Source organism: Coniophora puteana (genome assembly GCF_000271625.1).
Source record: "Coniophora puteana RWD-64-598 SS2 unplaced genomic scaffold CONPUscaffold_9, whole genome shotgun sequence".
Classification (NCBI taxonomy): domain Eukaryota; kingdom Fungi; phylum Basidiomycota; class Agaricomycetes; order Boletales; family Coniophoraceae; genus Coniophora; species Coniophora puteana.
This window is the reverse complement of record NW_006913061.1, coordinates 220,196-235,595: the sequence shown is the minus strand read 5'-3', so window position 1 is coordinate 235,595 and position 15,400 is coordinate 220,196. Positions and strand designations below refer to the sequence as shown.

General features: G+C 51.7%; 5 protein-coding genes across 5 annotated transcripts; 1 reads left to right on the top strand and 4 right to left on the bottom strand.

The window, feature by feature from the left end:
• Positions 1 to 770: 770 nt before the first annotated feature.
• Positions 771 to 1,666, top strand: CONPUDRAFT_166731 (uncharacterized protein; the record flags this gene model as incomplete). Its single annotated transcript, XM_007772416.1, has 2 exons — positions 771 to 920; positions 978 to 1,666. 2 exons carry the CDS (start codon positions 771 to 773, stop codon positions 1,530 to 1,532), a joined length of 705 nt encoding a protein of 234 aa, XP_007770606.1. The 3' UTR covers positions 1,533 to 1,666.
• Positions 1,667 to 2,060: 394 nt separating this feature from the next.
• Positions 2,061 to 4,694, bottom strand: CONPUDRAFT_74427 (uncharacterized protein; the record flags this gene model as incomplete). The annotated part of the gene is made up of 16 exons (XM_007772320.1): positions 2,061 to 2,188; positions 2,346 to 2,356; positions 2,407 to 2,641; positions 2,696 to 2,836; positions 2,886 to 2,945; positions 3,013 to 3,049; positions 3,071 to 3,072; positions 3,221 to 3,231; positions 3,286 to 3,314; positions 3,530 to 3,549; positions 3,611 to 3,643; positions 3,704 to 3,752; positions 3,959 to 4,069; positions 4,096 to 4,203; positions 4,623 to 4,638; positions 4,681 to 4,694. 16 exons carry the CDS (start codon positions 4,692 to 4,694, stop codon positions 2,061 to 2,063), a joined length of 1,005 nt encoding a protein of 334 aa, XP_007770510.1.
• Positions 4,695 to 5,165: 471 nt separating this feature from the next.
• Positions 5,166 to 5,783, bottom strand: CONPUDRAFT_166730 (uncharacterized protein; the record flags this gene model as incomplete). Its single annotated transcript, XM_007772415.1, has 1 exon — positions 5,166 to 5,783. The coding sequence occupies exon 1, from the start codon at positions 5,505 to 5,507 to the stop codon at positions 5,166 to 5,168; it is 342 nt and encodes a 113-aa protein (XP_007770605.1). The 5' UTR covers positions 5,508 to 5,783.
• A 716-nt stretch (positions 5,784 to 6,499) lies between these two features.
• Positions 6,500 to 8,210, bottom strand: CONPUDRAFT_166729 (uncharacterized protein; the record flags this gene model as incomplete). Its single annotated transcript, XM_007772414.1, has 2 exons — positions 6,500 to 7,213; positions 7,271 to 8,210. 2 exons carry the CDS (start codon positions 8,208 to 8,210, stop codon positions 6,585 to 6,587), a joined length of 1,569 nt encoding a protein of 522 aa, XP_007770604.1. The 3' UTR covers positions 6,500 to 6,584.
• A 3,914-nt stretch (positions 8,211 to 12,124) lies between these two features.
• Positions 12,125 to 14,107, bottom strand: CONPUDRAFT_166728 (uncharacterized protein). The gene is made up of 3 exons (XM_007772413.1): positions 14,019 to 14,107; positions 12,614 to 13,949; positions 12,125 to 12,555 (listed from the first exon to the last, which is right to left on the bottom strand). Exons 2-3 carry the CDS (start codon positions 13,931 to 13,933, stop codon positions 12,130 to 12,132), a joined length of 1,746 nt encoding a protein of 581 aa, XP_007770603.1. The 5' UTR covers positions 13,934 to 13,949; positions 14,019 to 14,107; the 3' UTR covers positions 12,125 to 12,129.
• Between the last annotated feature and the right edge of the window lie 1,293 nt (positions 14,108 to 15,400).

The following is a 15,400-nucleotide window of genomic DNA, read 5'->3' as shown; positions in this document are numbered from 1 at the left end:
CAAGGCTAGAGTTTTCAGAAATGTTTCGGGCATTGTGCTTAGTGTATGGACCATGAGTCTATCATGGTGATACCAGATCATGGATTTTCAACAGTGGGGTGTTCGTGGGATGTGTGACGCAGCTTTTATTGGGGTTTGATATAAGCCTACCGCAGATTGTAGCCAATATTAATAGCTCGACATGACACTAGGCAGGTGCCGATATCGAGAAAGGGTCGGACATTACATTCTCGGAAGTAGCCGAGACACGATAGCCTCAATATATTAATTGGACGGCATTGACCAAGTCCCTTCCTTTCGTACTCTTCCTTCGACCCGGCAACGTTAACACTAGCAAGCTAGTAGCTAACTACAAACCACGACAGACCGGATTTGAGGCATGGATAGGGCAAGAAGATGGACTGTACTCGCCTCATTCGATTCTTATGTCACTCCCCACCGACTGAACAGTGCATCACGTTCATTGCACAGGAGAAAAGCCACCCAATAACGCTAGCTGAGCCACGGTCTATGGCAGCGCTGCTCTTGTCAAAATACGCCAGTTATTGGATTCTAGAGCCGTACCGATCGGCGCTAAGCGGCAGTCTTCTCTGATCTCGGGTTGAAAGCGTGTGAGCTGGACGTCAGGCTGACCTCAAGAAGGCAGCGGGCTACCGAAATGGTGGTGGCAGAGACTTACCCAGCCCTACATCGCGCTATCGGTCATAACGAAGAGCATATAACACCCCACGCTGCCTCTCCAGCGAGATCCACCAGCCCAGCGTCGCGCCATGGTGTTTGCCAAAGTCCCTCTTCTCCTGGCAGCGTGGTACTACTTCGTGAGGATGCACAATCCGCCTCATACCGCTCAGAGCGGGGAGGTGCTCAAGGTCGGCTGGTATCAACACCTTGTGTCGAAAGCATTTCCGATGACGCAGCAGGTGCAGTCGACTCACCATACTGCGTTGCTTATTTCTGACCTTCGACTTACACTACAGATTGTCGCATCGGTGTTCTGCCTCGCAGAAGTAGCCACTCTGCTCTCAAGTCGATACCCCAACTCGCATCTATCAAAGCACATCCTAACGCTCTCAGTAAATGGGGTCGCCCTTCCCTCCCCAGCCCTCACCGCGCCCTTCATCGCAGGCTCAATCGCCACAATAGCAGCCAGCATCCTCCGACTCCACTGCTTCCGCACCCTAGGCCGACACTTCACTTTCCAGCTCAGCGTACGCGACGGGCATAAACTCGTGACCAGAGGTCCATACAGCATCGTGCGCCACCCAGGATACACGACCGGCTTCACCGCGATTTTGGGCATGAGCGCCGTGCTCGCGAGCCCCGGCTCCTGGGCGCGCAGTTGCGAGTGGCTGCATCTGCCAGCTGGAGGAAAGGTGCTGGCGGGAGCTTGGGCGCTCTCGTCGGCGTATATATTTGTGGTAATCAAGAGCCGGATGAACGCAGAAGACACCTTCCTGAGGGAGTATTTTGGAGAGGAGTGGGAGGCTTACGCGCGGCGTGTGCCTTACCAGCTTGTACCCCCTATTTTTTGATGCTGGTGTTCAGCAGGGGGCTAGGGTGGAAGTATAAAAGTGGGGTGATGTTAGTGACCCGAGTAAGAATTCTGTATGTATATATGGTGAAGGCTGGGAGAATCCTTGCTCATTGTTGTATCATTGATTATTTTACTAGCCAAATGTGTAGTCACGATAAAGCCGGACGCAAACAGGTATCCTGGTCTCATTACAAAGGGCTTGTAAACCTATCTTTATCCTGACAGATGGTTTCTGCGTGTGAAGTCTGTATATCTTGTGTCATGTTGTGCCATCACATATTGGTGTGCGTATCTCTAGGCCTGTATTTTCGTACATGCAGCTTTCTGTGTAATCCTAAAATGCGCGAAATATCGTGTAATCGAGGTATGCTCACTGCGGAATACCGAAGTGCCGTGCGCTATTAAAGGCATGATTTAGAATATCCGTCCTGCAGTTCATTCAAAAACATTTCCGAACATTGGATACATCTATAACTACGCTATAAACCAAGAAATAACATCGAAAAAATGGTACGTTATATGCATTTTAAAATTCGCTGTCGACTTGGGCGTTACGTCCTTCAAACGCAATTGTGCTCAGCTCGTGCACATTTGAAGGTGCCCCGTGACCCTTTGTGTTGTAATTCTTCCGGAGTGCGATGATCATCCATGGTCCTACCATAGAGAAAACAACGACTTCTAGCATCCCGTTTATGCAGGAAAAAACAATTGACTGGGGAGGGTGCGGTGAGAATTAAATAACAAGGTTAAAATGTTTTTTTTCATACCACATTGGTAGTTGGCACTGAATCAAGAGTGCTGAAAAACATACCAAAAAGCGTGCTAGCCAAACAAGTTAGCTTAATCACATGCATAATAGAAAGCAAACATACATGAAGAAGTATATCAGATTGTCACGAGCAACTATCAATGCAATGTTGTGGATAGAACGTGCCGGGTTTCTCCGAATAGACGTTTTGACGTGTTTGGCTGTGTAATACAATGTACATCCACAGAGAAAGGTTTCGTATGTTATCAAGACAGCATTATTTGCGGGAAGTATCCACGCAGACTGGGGTATGTCACCATCAACTTCGCAGATGTGAAAGCCAAAAAGGTCTGAATCGCCTACACATCAAAATCAGCCAACAAAGGATGAACGACTAATTGATCCTGAATTACCGGGAGCCAAAGAGGAAGCCCTTATTAAGATGCAGAGTAATGTTACGCTGACACCTTGTGTGACAACAAAGGTTGTCAAGAGCGTGTAGATAATTGTTTTGGTCTTTCCGAGGAGTGCATACACCCGCACCATCATCATACCTAGTCACAAAAAGATGCTGAGCGGAATTAAGAACACGATGAGCCATACCCTGTAGAAGAAAAAGTAGTACGATGGCCATAATTTCGGTGGGAACAAACACGCCAAAACCTGATGAGGAATTTCAACCTGAGTATTACTAACTAGTAGTTAGACCGTGTAGTCGCTGAATACTCACACCTGGAATGTTTAAAATGTTGCAATGACCAGTAAAGCTACGTGTGAAGAAAACATACGTCTACGAGATTGAAACGGTTAGATGTCATTCAGGTGGAAGTAAAGCTAAAGCTTAATGAGCGTAGTCACTTGGTTTGGTAGTGGGATATTAAGGTTTCCAACTACCGGAACATCATGATTATGGTGTATTGGAGGAGACACGTGCTTACCTAGGGTAAAGCTATGATTCTGATGTCATCTATAGCACGAATGCTATCAAACATGGTTAACTTACATCGGAAAGGCCAGGCCAAAGTATCTCAGCTAGCCAAGCGTTTCAGTTGAGCTACTGTCGTACTGATGAGTGTTAAAAAAAACCAGACCATTGCATAGACCCAAGTTGTTGAGGTAAAGTTTTGATGCTAGCATGAGTATTTCAAAAATTACATCGCATTTAACTGATTGAGCGACCTTACCCAGATTAATTCCACCTGTTACACACATGTGTGAGTACTCCCCTTCCTTTGAGAACCACATACCTCCAAGGGAATATTTTGTACTATGTAGAAATTGCATGGTGTTAGCATCGGCTCCGAAAAGCACAGGCAGTAATTACATACCATAGTCGTACACCACTACAACAGTTGCTGCGACTGAACGGAACAAGCGGTTACGCCTCAAGTATTAAGCAGTTGTTTATCGTCAGAGCGCACCAAGAGAGTAGAAGAGTTGTTGGCTTTGTTCTTCCAAAGACAGAACTTCCTGTTCAACCGAGGATAAAGACATCACAGAGGAATGGTGGGCAGAACGACGTCCTGTCAGCTTGCCCTTTTATCTCAGTCGGAAGTGTGGATAGGGCGCAACGATATGTGCATGTGTAGAGCTGTCCATATATTTTGGGTCTCATCAGCATCAATTGATGTCGGAATATAGACCATCTGACAGTGTCATAAGTGTAGAATACTGACCTGCCTGTCTGCAGTGCTTTGCTGTTTTTGTTTCGGGTTTAGGTAAGAAAATCTCCTCAATGCATCAAAGCTTGGAGTGATGTTGAAACTTTTTGCAACGTATAATCGTGCCTGTGGTATTTAAAAAAATCACTCACACACACGTTTGCTTGTGCGTATTTGACTCCTGCAGTGCGAGTATAGTTGCGAACTACGCCCGTTGGTGTGCTCCCGTGTAGCTCATAAACATATAATCTGGGTCCATGCTATAGGAAAGAGGTATGCCAGCACGCTTCCGAGATATATTTTTACGGCGTTCCCAGGCATCCCTTCTGTAGAGTCCTTTTCCAAGGTTGAAACGTTGAGGGCTCAGGATCCCTGTCAGTTTTTTGGAGCCATTGTGAGGTTACATCGTGGGTAACCATAGTTGCGAGTAACGGCTGTACGTTTTACAGCATGATCATCAGCGTATAAGCGCAGTTGGCTCGGATCAAGTGGTAGTATGATCGGTCGTGTTCAACACTGGTGAATGCGCCACATATCTGATGTGCCACATATTGATTGAGTTCTCTTTCTTTCAAAGTAACGGTAGCGCCAGCGATCAGAGCGGAATGATCTAGAAGCAAGATCGTGCGATCTCGAGCGTGGGATATGGACCATGCAAACACGGTCTGAAATTGCTTACCGGTAACAAATATTGTCTGAAATCACATTCTGAAATCAATTTCATGTTTCCAACTCACGAAAAAAGACCCATGGTGGAACAAAAACGGCTACAGAGTCCCAAACACATCATAAGTAAACCAAGTCTCTAATGGCTCTCCGCCGCACCGTCGGCGACATCCTCCAGCGGCGGTGTGGACTGTGCTTCCGTACACCGATAAGCACCGGTTTTCTACTCATGTTTCACCTCCATTCCGGCCTTGGCCTCCAGCACCTTGGACGCCGTTGGAGAAACGTGCCTGTTCAGTAGTCCCCCGCTCCTCCCGCCGTCAATATTGGGAAGTAGCAAGACGGAACTGGTGGGGTTGTGGTTTTCTCTCCTAGATGTTAAGAGCGCGAGTATTTCAGTGATATGTCAACGATGGATAATCCCACTGTTGGAGGCCAAGAGACACGGTGGCGAGACCTGCGCACAGGGGGGGAGGGGAGGTAGAGGCTCCGAAGGCAAAACAAAGGAGGGTTGAAGAGGCGGAAGGCCCACATTATGTGCGCCTTTCAGTGCCGCTTAAGAAGGTAGCATGAAGACAACGACATAAGTGGAGGGGCGTTCTGCACGGAGAGCGGTGAGCCGATGCCGCACAGGTGCCCACTCCTTATCTCCCATGTCGATGTACGCGCGGACGTCATTCATGCCTACAAGAACGACGCACAGGAGAGGTTCCGCTGGATCGTGCGAAGGCTGGACAGGGAACCGAGGAAAAGTATAGGCGGCAGTGTCGGCAAACGACGTGTAGCTGCCTGTCAACTGGAAGAAGCGCTGAGTGACGTTGACGCGCTTGCCCCTGTGGGCGTGGACGTTGATGATGGAGGCTACGCGGAGGGAGGGGGAAGGGGACAGGAAGGGCATATAACGTCTTGATCCACCATCACGACCTTCTTCGACGTGAACGTTTCTTAACCTGAGCTAACGAGTTAATGCTACGCAGGTCGCCGTCCATTGTCAGCCACTCGTCGTACGATTCGCATGTACCCTCGAGATCCAGAACACACGCGTTCTCTTCGAATAGGGGAGTAGAGGATGCGGGTCAGCGCCATAGTAACCTCTGTGCACGTTTCGCTGGATTGATTAGAGTGAATCCATGCGCAGGATCCGAGAGCGAGCCGGCAAGGGCGTAGAGCCCTGATCAGATCGCTGATTCGGCTTTGAGGACGAACTCGATATCCTCCGAGAAAATTGGACCCGAGATGGATGCGGGCACAGTTAGAGAGAAGCAGCACAGCAGCTCCCAAGCCAAGGCAGTTTGGTGACACGTACCAGCGACGCCACGAGGAAGCCAAGTAACATAGAACTTCCTTACCACTTGCTTCGTACCACTCTCGGCCGCCATCGGAACGCAACCATCCAATCATAGTCATATCTCACCTCTCCTGTGCTATATCGTCAACCATAGCACAGCGGGCTCGGTTTGAGTTAGGTGATCAGACAGCGCTTGTACTGTCGTAGGAATCGAGCTTTAGCTCTGGGTTGGATACAGACGTTAGTAGAGATGTAACATTAGGGTGTGCGCGAAGGGTTCAAAGATGATTGTGTTCCGGAAAACCTTCTTCAGTTTGCTGACCAAGGGGAACCGAAACGGAGGAGGAGGAAGGGTCGGGGATGTGGAAGAACGCGAAGCGGGAACAAGCCAAGGTCGCGATCGCACCGGGATGGCCTTCGTGCGGAGACAAAATAAATAGCCCCTATCTTCATTGACATGGCGGTATGTTCTCTCGGAGAATCAGACACTCAACTGACCAACTTTTCGAGTATCCGAGCGGTTAAGCTCAAGATACGAGCGCTCTAACGATCATAGCAAAACAATAGTAGTACAGTATGTTAATTTAAGTACTCATATGCAGGGTATACGCAAATGTATCGTCAAGAGCCAATATTGTCCATCATATCACCTCTACTCTGAATCGGACCGCCCCATAAACGGCACATCTACAGCTCCTGGCTCTCCTGCGGCGCCTTCCCCTCCAGCGCCCGATCATATCTCCGCAACAACAACCGGTCAATCCACCCATTCTCCGGGAACTGTTTATCCCACCTATTATGCACATGCAGCGCAAAAATCTTGTGCAGCGCCCTATCGAGCGCTCCACCCTCCTCGAGCCCACCGTCGGCCGCATACGGCCTGTCGAGCTTATCCATGCCCGCCGGCGTCTCGTCCTCTCCCTCAGTTGAAGTCTCTGCAGCATCCCCATCCACATACCGCGTCCCCGCCCCGCCGCCCCACAGCCCCCTGCCCGCCCACGTCCCCATCCCGCTCCCGCTGCCCCACACCCAGCCGAGCCAGCGCCCGTCCGCGCGATCGGGCGCGAACGGCTCCGGGACGCGGTTGTCGAGTCTGCACATGAGCGGGTCGGTGAAGCACGAGGGGAGGACTTTGAACGGGGGCACGCCGGCGGCGAGGAGGCGCCGGTGCAGGCGGAGGTAGAGGTACGCGCCCCAGTCCATCGAGGGCGAGCGCGGCGCGGACGAGTTCGCCATGAGGTGGAAGGCTTCGCAGAGGTAGGCGCTGTGTCGTCGGAAGTGCATGAATGCGCCGTTCATGGCTGCGAAGGAGCGGTCTGTATGATGTACAGGCGGTTAGTGAGGGATATATGGGAAGGAAGATGAGTGCGCACCCCAGCAATCCCACTGCGTGACAAACTCGTGTTCGAGGAGTGGAGCGAGGTCGCGCGTGAGCAGCATGTCCATGTCGATCCACGTCCCGCCGAGCTTCCAAATCACCAGCAACCGTAACAAATCGCTGTCCACCCACGCCCGCGTATCGTGCGTATCCAGCAACGGGCTCCCCTCCATCGCCGTGCCACTCGCAAGCGCCTGCACATCCACAACACGTACCGCAAAGCTCTCAGGGAACGCCTCGACATACTTTTTCACCGCCGGATCGCCCGCCAGTTCGGGGCCATTCGTCCACAACACGAGGCGCGAGCGGTCGACATCCTGCGTGGCAAAGAACGAGCGAAACATCTGCTCCTGCCGCGCGCCAAAGCCCGCCAGATCGTTCCTCCAATACGTATGAAACTGCCTTCTCTCCTCCGGATGCACCCAGTCGTCCGGACGCGCCGTGCGATTCGGACGGTTGCCAATCGTGCCCGCCATCTCGTAGCAGTCCATGCCGAGGCGCATCGAGATGCCCGCCTGCACCTCGTACGTGCGCGGCGTCCACAGCGCGTCGGCGACGTCGTACGCGCCGCCGAGGGACGCGTGCGCTGGCGAGCCCTCCTCGAAGCACCCGGCCAGCGGGGAGAGCGGCAGGATTTCGTTTTGGATCCAGTCGCGGCTGTACCAGGAGATGTCGAGCTGCACGCGGGGTTCCCACACGCTCCAGACGATGTAGGTGGCGAGGACGAGGATGCCGCATAGTGCGGATACGAGGAAGGTGAGGCTGCGCCAGGAACGAGGGCGTTTCCAATGCCAGGGGAGGAGAATAGAGAGAAAAGGATGTCGAGGAAGGGAGGAGCGTCGGCGGCGTGAGGGGGAACATATCGAGGGTGGGTATTCTAAGCCGTCTGCTGTTTCATGGAGCGGGAGTGCTTCGTATGACCCCCGTGGCGACATCGTGGGGCAAACGAAAGTTTGGTATTGTGGAGCTCGTCAGAAAACGAGAAGCGAACAAGAGGAAGAGGAAACCAAAGCTCGCAAGCCTGCTGCCTGAAAGGTGCGTGTGTTAGGGTGAGTGAGGAGTAAGGAGAAAAGTATGTGAAACGGGCCAGTGATAATTGAAGATATAACGCTCCACAGCGGCTGCGCATTTCCCTATTCTCCGCCGCCATATCGATTCCGACTTGTGGAGTTGTCTCAAATGTTCTGGCGCGCAGCTCCCGGGATTCGCGGATTTTTTTAGCACTTTCATTCCAAAAAAGGAATATACCGCCACAGACGCGTCTCGGCTAGCAAAAATAGACCGAGGACTAGCAAAATAGATGTCGTCAAGACGAGGCCCAGAGCACTGCTAAGCGATGCACGTGGGGCACCTTAGGTGGCATCCACATACGCTAACGAGCTCACACAGCAACTTCTACAGCAACTATGCCGGAATGTACTAAGCTTACACCCAAAGCGGCACCGACGCATGAACACCTAGCCACCTTTCGACACTAGCACGCCTGTGAAGGAAATCGGATTTGAAGTTTTCCATATCAACAATCAGGGAATGGTCAGTGGCTGCGCTGAACGCCCGTATGGATCATCTCCTTGGTGATTAGTACAGAATACCGGTCCGAATTCATTGAAGAACCAGCTTCGAGCGCTGCCTGTTGCGCGTCGCTTCGAGCAGCCGGAACTTCCTGTCTATTTTCTCATCCGAGGATGAGCCACACAATGAGGGAATTTCGCCGCTCGATAGAGAGACATGGCATCAACGCACCCCTTGTTCGAGTGCCGAGGAACTCGCTGTGCCGTGTATCAGACCAGCCGCTGTAAAGACAACTGATGGCTCTCCAACATTCTGATACTACGGGGACAAATGGCCGACCTTCCATATGTCCTCCCGGTCTCCATCAAATATGTTGCACATGCTACAATAACGCAGCTGCTCACAGAAGAAGCGCCGCCAAGGCGCTTAGCCTGCCGGCGGTGATCCGTGGCTGTGTTTCCCTTTGGCAGTTTGTCGCGTTGTTTTTTCCTAGTAGTGTCCCCGCATCACTGCACCCAATCTCTCGTAGTCTGCCAAAGTATCGATGCCATACCATGTCTATGCCTTCCTACGCGACTTCCTGTATATGCTCCATACCAGCACCGGTAATGCAGTGCCCTCCATCCTCATCGGGTATACCCACCTTCAGGGCGTCCGCCGTGGCGTCAAGCCGTGATCAAACTCAAATCTCGGTACACACTAATAGCGCATAGGCGGCTTCTTCACTCCCGAAAAACACGAAGCTGAGCAGTACGGGTGCAGGTATCCGAGAGCTGATAGTTCTCCCTGCTGCCGTGCTGCAAGATAAACATCAATGAAATCGCTAATTTAATAGCGTTCAGCATCCTCGGTCGAATTGACCGCGAGGTGCACACGCTTCACAAGGAGCGTGGTCCTGCGCACTCACAAACCAACGGGGCTCACCTCACCCGGCCTACCCACTCCGTGGTGGTCACCCGAGCATCCAGCGCGCTTGGCGAGCGTCCAAAAGGCCGCCCGCGACGCGTACACAATCTCCTTGTCCCAGCTCGTGCGTGCACACGTGGAGCTAGCGCTCTTTCACGTCCGACCCACCCTCTATCCCTCAGTGATTTACTTGCTTTATCAGCCGCATCTCCGAGAGTGCGCACGACATTTCTTGGCTCCATATGTCTGTCGGCGGTGTCGGTCCGGTGGTGCTCGGTGCAACGCGCCCTGGTGTGCAAGCGGTCCGCACAAGAGCAAGTGGTCCATGGCAGAAACATCGGTGAAGTGTAAGCGCCGCTCATCGGGATAAGAAGCGCCCGAGGTCGCTCACGTTGGTCCTCAATTCGGAGTGTTCAGGGCACTCTGAAGTATTGCTTTTTTTGCAGGTTTCTCCCGCGACAAGGGTTCGGACTGTTATGTTGGGTATTGTGTAGCACGTATATACATGTCTGAGACCTCAAACGTCTCGCTATGAAACAAGCGGTGCATCACGTCAGCAACCAGCGAAACCCCGAGGTTTGGATGTTGATGATCAATCAAGTTTCGTGCAGTACTCCAAAGTAACATTTCGACCTACGTATATAATCACGACCTCCGATTTATGTGCCCCAGCATCTGCTAAAAGACGGCGATATTCTTTGCGACGCATATGATTATTAATGCACGATGGTAGCAAATACAGAGATCGACGAGCTTGATAGCGATGTATAGAATAGAGCGTCGAGGCAATACTCAAGCAGAGCACTCCACATTCATGGCGTTGCGGCGTACAATTTTCTCCTCCATCTCGACGTCATGTTATGAAGTGTATTGATTCTTTTTGACCGAATGCTACCTAGGGTATCAATGTTTTGAGACATAGGATCCAGTCAGTGCATTTAAAAGAGCGAAATCCACTATGTGCTACAGCGAGTCATGAGCACGACCTCGGAATCGGAAGGGGCAAAATGCAAAGAGCTTGAGGCCACGGTTTCCTCATCGGCTTTGCTTCGACACGCTACGCCCTTGGCAACTCGTAAAATGATAAGATATTGACTGATAGTCTGAGACGAATGTTTAATTATTTACTCTAAGCGAAAAAATATTGATTTCAACAACTCGGCGTACCTCTATCTGCAACATCGTGTTGATCCCAATGAGATAGCTACCGTTACTTCCGGTGGCGAACAACACAAGGAAAATTATGCTCCAGACTGTGTAGAGAGAGGATGACTCCAACAGGATGATTGCGATATATTGATAGGGCTGTTCTGCTTTATGATCTGCGCGTAGGAAACACCTTAGATAACCGATAGTATCACTTTTACCAATACTCACCAAACGTGTTCCGAAGACGGCGTGCGTGACGGACGAGATATATGGCGATGAGCGTCGACGTGTAAAGCAGAAATACAGTCGTGAGTGCACAAACGGCTATGCCAATTGCCACGGCAAGTCCACCGTAAGAACCACGCTGCTGGGTTGTAACGATGATGAAGGCGACTCCTGACACTGATCTTCGCATGAGCCTATGTTCGGCTTATCTGAACCGGAAACGCACCAAGCATGCTGAAATACGTTAATAAAGCAAATGGGAGGACCAATCGTGCGAGAGGAGCTTGGGAGTAGAACATTAGAAATCTCCATAGCTATAATGATGCAAGTATTTGAGTGCATCCAAGCAGGGAGATATGAAGTATGAATACATACTACTAAACCGTTGCATATTAAACTGCTGATGGTTCCACAAATGGTCGTCGCAAGTGCAAAAGGCTGGTTTAACAAGTTTTCTTGTGCCCAAGCCAGAGACCCTCCCACTGCGTCCCTGTGCGATCCCCATGCCACGGCCACAATGTAGAAGTACGCGAGTGCACTGTACGTGCATGCCACGTACATGGCCGAGGCACATGCTGAGAGATGCACCGCTAGTTGCAAGCGCCTTCTGCGGGTTAGTGGTGACCTTAGCAGGAAGTACAGACATGACGTAAAGAAGTATGTCGTGATGATATACAGGATGCCGAGGAGAGCCGTGTTACTAACCAGAAAGAGGACATTTCTGAGAGAGAGGTCCTGAGTGAAAGGCATAAGAGGGGACGCACAGAGGCGCGGCCTCGCAGTCGCTCTGAAACAAGCTAGACATCAAGACCTAAACCAATCCAGTATCCGTGAGAAGCAAATAACACCTCAACAGAGAGTGGAGCATCATGCCAAACCATCCTGGGTAGCATCAAGATGCCGCGAAGCATGGATTCGCAAACAGCTCATTGTGTAACGAACATCATGTGCAGTATGATTTTAAATAGCAAGTGAGCACTGCTGACAATAATGGATGCTGACCATCAATCAGATCTTCAGACGCGCTAGTGATCAAACCAAAAAAAAACATAAATCCCCCTTTCACGCCTGCCCCTCAGTATCGAACACCCTCTTGCTTCCCTCGAAACGATACCTCGCACGCCTCCACACTCCTTTTTCTCCTTCGCGTCTCCACACTACCCCCAACCTCAGCCCGATCTCTCGAAGTCTAGGACAATTCTTCCCCCAGAACCTTACCACCACTCCTTCCATCTCATCTCCTTCCGCATCCACATCCGTGTTGAGAGGGATACATCCCTTGCTTTCGTCTCTCATATCTACCTCGACGCCTCCCTGCACCTCTCCATACGCATATGATGACTGCTCTTCGATATGTTCGACGGGGATGGTGCGCCAGTAGCGCCTTGGCGTCTTCTTCGGGCGGGGGAGGAGGACACGATAGAAGTACACACGCTCCAGCGCGGGGAAGTCGACGAGCAGGCGCGGCCCGAGGCTCAAAAGGGCATCCTATTGTTGATAGCATATTAAACGCGGAAACATGATGGATTTGGCGCCGTTAGCTTACCTCGTCCGGGCCACCGAGCCGATATCGTACGTCGAGCGTTCTCAGGCTCTTGCCGAAGTGCGCCTGGGAGACGCCGACAACTTCTTCATCCCATCTATCCGTGTACACGCGAAATTCCTCAACGCATAAACGATTATTGTCCGCCTTAGCCATATTTCCTTGTTCCTCCAGCCAGCGCACGATCGACTGAGCCGTCGAGAGCCCTTCGTACACATCAAGCACGCGCAGAGAAGAGTTCTTAGGGTTGATGGCCCGCAGAACCGCCTCAGGGCCACGAAGAACCTCCAGGTTCAGGAGCGAATCGGGGGGCGCAACACAGAAGGATCCTACTGGCATATACCCGTGAATGGTCAGCGAATCAAGCGCGGTGCATTGCGACACGAAGCTCGAGAGGTCTCTCGAGACGACTTCGAGGTTACGGTACTCATGTCGCGTCTCGGTCTCCCGCTCGTACGTATCCTTCCGTGGCAGCAGTGCCTCGACAGTGAGTAGTCCCGCCGGTGGATTGAGGGTCATCGCGAGCGGGGAGGGAGGGTAGTGGCTGCCCTTGACGACGCAGGCAACACGAGAAGAAACGTCGAAGCGCAAATGTTGTAAGGTGGGACACGCAGCGAGCGCGGCAACCTTGTTGAGCTCATTCTCCGCGAGGAGAATGCCATCGTCGGTCAAGGGGCCTTCCAGATCCAGAAGAGTCAGGTGGGTGATAGGGAGGCGAAGGAGGAAGGGTAGAGAATGTGAGCAGACACCGTCGTCGAAACTATCCGCATTGTTAGGGAGAAATTGACAGGTGGTGGCCTCCAGCCGACGGATATTGGGGAAGTGCAGTGTAATGGTGAGGTCTGCCGCCGTAAGCTGCAGCCCGTGAAATGTAAGTCGTTGCAGAGCGATGAAGGGGTGCATAGTATGTAAAACGCGCCATTCGACACACAAATGAATGAATGAGCCGCACGGGCCGGGCATCTCGCTGGTCCTGGGACGGATAGAGTCACTGTGTCCGGCGAGAGGGGGATGCACGCGCGCGAACCAGTCTTCCCAATCAATAGGCTCATGGTCTTCTTGTCGGACGTGGTAGCCCGAGATACGTGCGTTGACGGTGAGTGAACGTGGATAGGCGCTCATGGTGGGGTGGTCCTGGAGGAACTTGATGTCATTCGACTGCTGGGGGAAGCCGTCCCAGGTGATGACCCCCAGGAGCGTGCGATGTCTTCTAGCCCAGAAAGCCCTGCAGACTCTAACGAAGTTGCGGAGGTCTCCTGGATCATACAGCTGGTCGGAGATAGAGTCCCACACTTCAGCTGGGACATTGTTAAGGTAGTCCATGGATGGTTTGATAGTCCTAGGACGGGGGTGTTAGTTGCGGGGGTGAGCTGATAGTGGGATGAGTCGGAGCTTTGTACTGTCTCACCTTGGTTTCACTGATGATCTAATAGGCGAATGTCTTGGGCGCCTCTGCTTCCGTAAACGCGCGATTGTCCCTCGAAGACACCGAGCGGGTGGTACAAGAGTCAAAGCGGAGGATGGATGGGTGGTAAAATAGGAAAGGTGTTCAGCGTATGTCGTGATGGCTTCAACGTCAGATAGGGGCTTCCGTTCCCAGGGTCTCCACCAAATGTGTCCTCAACACGGATCAAGCTAACAGTACGCGTCTTTCTTCCAGTTCATCCTCAGTGTCAGGTTCTCTTTACCCAGCCCATCATTTCACGGAAGGTTTTGGTTGCACCTGGCGGAAGATAGGAAGAGGACTTTGACTTGGCAAAGGTTAGTGGCGTACCATGGCGCAGCACACCGCCTGCTCGTGTGTGATAGGCGCCCATAACACCATCTGTCCATATGTTCAATCTCCTTCTTATCTCATCGTTGCCTGTCATTGCTGGGCGCAGAATCACTACTATGCAGGCACGAGTTACAAAGAACCGTGATGATCGATGGCCAAAACGTTGAGGCATCCTGCATCGACGTACACCCACAGCTTTGGTGGTGCATTCAATACTGATCGGAAGATTTTACCTTGTGCAGATCTCCCCAGAAACGGGCGAGTCCAGCCTGAAGCCATGGTCACGTTGCATATCTTGGCGGCCATCCACCTTGCGATAATCTGCGAGCCCTTTGACGCCTAAGAAATCACATAAAACAATATTCTTCCGCTGCGCTTGTCGCTTTGATCCCTCTGGCTCCACCGCCCGTTGACGCTAAGCATGTCTTCACCAACTCTCGAGGAAGTCTACGTTGCGCTGGCTACATACGTGTTTCGAACTAACTGTGTGGATGGTACGTGATTGATTCTCTAATGATGGATAGCCTTAGGTTGCTGATTGCTCTCATACCAGCTGCCGTGCTGTCGCTAGCACTGTATGACTATGGTGAGCTTCGCCCTTGAAACGGCATCAACGGCCGAGCTGACTACTGCAGTGTTAAACGTTGGAGCTGAGGTGCGTGGTCATTACTTTATGCTCCGTTGCTTGTAGACCTCTTCCAGGTCGAGTTTATATGGGTGAGACCAGCATCCCGGCATTCGCTGGGAATCTTCTATGCTCATCCATTTGTAAAGGGAGAGAGGTTCTCGTGGTCAACCTTAGCATACATCTTGGTTGAGTGTCAGTTGATGTTGGAGGGGTGGCAGACACTCACAGAGCACACCCAAAACTGACAGCTCCGTTACAATGGATTGGTATACGTTATGTAAGTGCCCGTCACGGCTCGTTGATTCCCGCTCAAGTCTATCTTCTTAGAACGTCCATACGTGCGTCCTTGTGCACCATTTTCTCGATTCCGGGCTAAGTCGTTATA